At 64.8% G+C, this 4576-nt stretch overlaps 1 protein-coding gene across 3 annotated transcripts in view; it reads right to left on the reverse strand.

The window, feature by feature from the left end:
• Positions 1 to 2296: 2296 nt before the first annotated feature.
• LMX1B (LIM homeobox transcription factor 1, beta) overlaps positions 2297 to 4576 on the reverse strand; it is a 72754-nt gene continuing 70474 nt past the window's right edge. Inside the window, exons 7-8 of one of the 3 annotated variants that reach the window (XM_004677325.1) lie at positions 2814 to 2957; positions 2297 to 2538 (exon numbers count right to left, since the gene is read on the reverse strand). In XM_004677325.1, the coding sequence (XP_004677382.1) occupies positions 2381 to 2538; positions 2814 to 2957 (302 nt within the window). In that variant the 3' untranslated portion in view covers positions 2297 to 2380. Of the gene's footprint in view, positions 2539 to 2792; positions 2958 to 4576 lie in introns of all 3 variants that reach the window. The other 2 variants (XM_004677323.1, XM_004677324.1) reach the window with 2 other exon arrangements.

Consider the following 4576-nt stretch of genomic DNA (forward strand, 5'->3'; position numbering starts at 1 on the left):
TCGGCCTCCGTCTCGGCTCAGCCATCACTGCCTGCCCGAGGCAGCGCCGGTCCCCTCCTCTCTCCCAGCCCAAGTTCTCCAGCTGCAAAATCAGGGGGTGGACGAGATGACCCATTCCCATGGCAGGCTTTCTGGGGGCTGGGGCACCCACCCCTGGACCCACCCCAAGAGGCCCCGGCATGATCTGGACCGTGTAAGTCCAAAATGAGGAAGAGGCCTTTCTCGAGATAACCAGCATCGCTGCCTTAGGGACCAAGGTGGTCCTGGACCAAGATGCGACAAAGATGGGAGAGGGTCTGTGTGGACTGAGGCTGCAGAGGACGTCGGTAGGGTCCTTGCGGCGGTTCTGTCTGGAAAGGGAAGAGCACAGGAAGGCATCCTGGCTGCTCAGCTGGAGGGCTGGTCTGGGCCCACCTCTGCAGGGGCTGAGGTCTTCCCAGCGGACGGAGAAGCAAGCCATGGTGCAGGCTGGCAGGACTGCAGGGCCCAGAGGGGCCAGGCGGAGGGGCTGCAGATGGACAGCAGCACCTTAGTCCTTGTTTGCTCAAGGGCTGGACCGGGGACCTCAGGATGGTGGCCTAGGGCTCAGCTCAGCATCAGGATTAAAGGCAGGGCTATGAGTACCTAGATGTGAACACAATGGCCACCAGGGGCCAGTGGGGGTCACTCGTGAAGAGTGAGGAGGGCCCCATCAGCCTGACCTCACGTCCTACTTTGACAGGGTACTCCTACTTTGAGGAGGCTGGGAGGAGGGGCCTGGTACTATGTTTTTGGCTCCTAGCAGGCCTGTTGATAGACCCGGGCTGCAGTGCAGCTGGAGGCACCAGCCAGGAAGGATTGGGTCATGGGGTGGGCCAGTGACCAAGTGCCCCATGCATCTTGGGTGAGACGCACGGGACCGACTCCTCACACCCACACAGGTGCTCAGTGGGGGAGAGCAAGCCAGTGGTCACAGAGAAACGCCACAGGCTGGATGGCATCAAAGGAAATGAAGCAAGGAAAAAAGTCAAGGTCCTTCACTCTCCCCCGTGGGTAGAGAAGAGAGACGGGGCTTAGCTGTCGTGTGTGTATAAGAGTCAGGGGATTCAGTGTCAGAAGGACAGCGTAAGTGTCCAGGTTATGTGAATGAAAGCATTCATTGATCTCAGGCCACATTAAGAGAGGCAGGGCGCCCGAAGCGGGGGAGGTGATGGGTATATTCACTTTTGGCCTGGTTGATGCCGGTGGGAAGACTGGGTTAGATCTGCTCCAACACTTCAGAGGGAAAGCTGGAGCCCTGCCGAGGGTACACAGAGTCTTAAGAGGACGAGCTGGAGAAGGCTGGCTTTGAGGTCCACGACTCAGGGCTGAAGAGGCAGAGGTGAAATCAGCATGAAAGGACGGCTGACTTGGGGTCTGGCGACGTGGGCTCCCTGCCACAGAGGTATGTAAGGGAACGTCAGTTGGGGTGCCATATGGGTGACTTTTGAGGCCCCTTTCTACCTGCAAGTTCTGTTGCTCGGCCTGATTTGACCTGGTCTGGGAGTTTCAGCTCTGCCTGTGGAGCTGGCTGGGCTGGGGCTGCCCGGTCTGCAAGCAGCTGCCACCTGGGCTGACGCTCGGGTGCATCTGGGTCCACGTGCTTCAGGCACCCCCGTCCCCTCTCCTTCCCCGCTACCTTCCTCTCCTATTGCTCTAAGAAGAGGGGCCCCTGCCCGGTCTGGCCTTTCCCCTTCTTGACATGCAGGGCTGACCACAGGGCCCTCTCTCGGCACCTCTCAGAGCTGTGTATGTAGCTGCGTGGGGTGCCTTTGTGGGTGCGTGTCTCTCCCCACCCCACAGGGACTGTCCTCAGGGCAGGCACCTGCAGGCTCCTCCCCGCCTCTGCTCCAGGTTCAGGCTAGGAGGGTGGGCCTGGGCCAGCGGGCCTGCCCTCGGGGGAGGCGGGCCCGGTCAGGGCCGGGGCGCACACACCTCTCAGGGGAACGGCACCTCACAGGTCATCGTCCCGGGTGGGCACAGAGACCCTGCCTCGGCCTAGGCCCAGGCCACGGAGGTTGGCTGGACACAGAGAGGACGTTTAAAAAAATAGAGAGAATTTAAGCTTCCCAAAAAAGAGATGGGGAGGGAGGAGGCGATGGAGGCCGAGGTGGGGCTGGGAGTGGCTGTCCGAGGGCCCTGGGGCCCTGGGGTGCTGCGGTCTCTGTGAGGACACTGTCCCTGCCCAGGCTGCGTCCGCCTGCCGGTCCGGTGGTGCCCACGGGCACTGCAGCCAGGCCCGGCTGGCCGAGGGGAGGGCACCTTATGGCTGTCTGTAGTCTGTGCGGGCGGCGGGGCCGGGTGGCGAGGCCGCCATCCCACCCTGGACCCCTGCACAAGCGTCCGTGCGGCCGGCTGGTCCTCAGGAGGCGAAGTAGGAACTCTGCATGGAGTAGAGCCGGTCGATGGGGTTCCCCACACGGGCCTGCAGGGAGCCCACGTCTGAGGAGCCGAGGAAGCAGTCGCTGAGGCTGGTTAAGGAGGTATCGCTGTCGATGTCGTGGAAGATGGAGTCGTTCCCTGGGGGCAGAGGGGCCGTCAGGAGGGTGCGGTGGGGGCTCCTGGGGTCCTGCTGGCCCTGCAGGCTGTGTGGCCGGAGGCGAGGGGGCCAGGAGGACTGCCTGACCAGAGGGCTGGGAGCCGAGGGCCCATGCCCGCCAGGGAGGAGGAGGTGGGTGGGTGGCGTGGGCCAGGCAGAGGCAGCGGTCCCAGGTCTGCCAGGCCAGGCGGGGGCAGGGGTGGTGCCGGGGCAGGCAGGGGGTGGGGCAGCTTACCATAGGGGTTCATGTGGTCACCTGGCATTTGGGGTGGCGTGAGGCCCTGCTGGAAGGGGTCGCTGCTGCCATAGGGGCTCTGCTCCATGGCCACGATCTGCTGCTGCGGTGGGGCCAGCGGCGTGTAGGAGGCCATCATGCCCTCCATGCGGCTTGACAGGACCTCTGGGGGCACGGCGCGCTGTCACCGAGGCCTGCCACCCTGGCCTGGCAGCCCCCCGGCCACCCCCACTGACCGCCATGTGATCCTCCAGGCCCCCACTTAGAGCCCACAGGAACACTGGGCGCAGCGCGCTGACTGGCCTGCCCCCAGGCCCCTCCCAGATACACACTCCAGCTCCTCTTCCAGATCAGCTCAGCGACAGAGACCCCCCGCTTCCTCCCCCTTCCTCATGGCCTGCTGGCAGGACTCAGGACCCTGGGGAGAAGACTCCTAAGTTGGGGCGTCTGGACCCCTAAAGTGCACTGAGCACCCCAGACCTTGGAGCATCAAAGTGGGGTCCCAACCCAATTCAAGGACCCCCACTCTATGGAACTTACAGACCCAGCTGGGCCAGGCCCTAGGCTGAAAGGTGGGCAAGGTGGGGCAGAGGGACTTGGGGGCCCTGAGACCACAGGAAGCCACGGGGGCCTCTTATCTGGACAGGGACTATGGAGAAGTCCAAGAGGGCGGAGACCGAGGTGGGGTGTGTGGGGAAGCAACGTGGAGGCCGGGACCCCTACCAGGATGGCTGTGGGGAAGGACTACGAGGAGGTCAGAGCCTTGCCACTGCCCTGCAAGGCTGGCAGCTGCTGAGCCGGGTGGACAGGACGGCCCCCACTGGCTCCAGGTTTCCCTGTGGGCGCTGGGCCAGCAGGTGGTACCAGCTGCTGAGGTTGGGGGGGGCGGTTGGGAGTAGGGGAGTTGCATGTGGCCACAAGGATAGGGTGTGGAACTCTGGGGGACTGTGGAATGTCCTCAGGGGACCCGTCCCCAGGGGCAAATGGGAACACCAGGGTACCAGAGCTTGGGAGCTGGCTGGGAGGCTCCAGCTAGTGGCTGAGACGCTGAGGCCACCTTGGGGGGGGGGACGAGAGAACTGGGCTGGGAGGCCACGGCCTTGGCTGCCAGCCCTGAGTAGGAGCAGCTGCCCCTGGGGCCGCCCCCGAGCCCTGACTCAGCCCGGAGGCTGCAGGAGCCCTCCCCCCGTCAGCAGGCCCAGGGAGCCTGTGCCCGTCCTTCCGTGCAAGACCTCTGAGCCTCAGTGACCCCTGGGAGCTGGGGCCAGGCCTGGGTGAGGGAGCGCACTGGGCCATGCGAGTGCTGGGAGCCTGGTCCCTGTTCCCACGTGGCCAGCAGCCGTGCCGGACTCAGCTCTCTGGAGCTTTCTGCTCAATTCAGCAGGGTGCAGGGCGTAAACCCCGGGCTCAGGCTAACAGATCTCCGTCCTACGGAGCTTCGTCTCCCCACTATGGAATGGGGTGCGCCAGAGCCCCTCTTGCCAAGATCGGCAAGAATTCAGACGGGGCGCTGTCCGGGGCTGCGTGGAGCCCGGAGCGTGAGCAGACAGCGGCGGCTGTGGAGGCGGAATCCTGCCGTCCCTTGCTGCGCTGGGGCTGGGCACTGACCCTGCAGCTACCAGGGCAGCAGTTCATTGCCTTGGGGCCGGCGCCTGGGTGACCAGCGCCTGCCCCGTGCCAGCCCTGTCTGGCTCACCCTGGCCCAGCCGGGCCTGTCCGGCTCACCCTGGCCCAGCCGGGCCTGTCCGGCTCACCCTGGCCCAGCCGGGCCTGTCCGGCTCACC

The sequence above is a fragment of the Condylura cristata genome, unplaced genomic scaffold (genome assembly GCF_000260355.1).
Source record: "Condylura cristata isolate star-nosed mole 26May11 unplaced genomic scaffold, ConCri1.0 scaffold00006, whole genome shotgun sequence".
Lineage (NCBI taxonomy): Eukaryota > Metazoa > Chordata > Mammalia > Eulipotyphla > Talpidae > Condylura > Condylura cristata.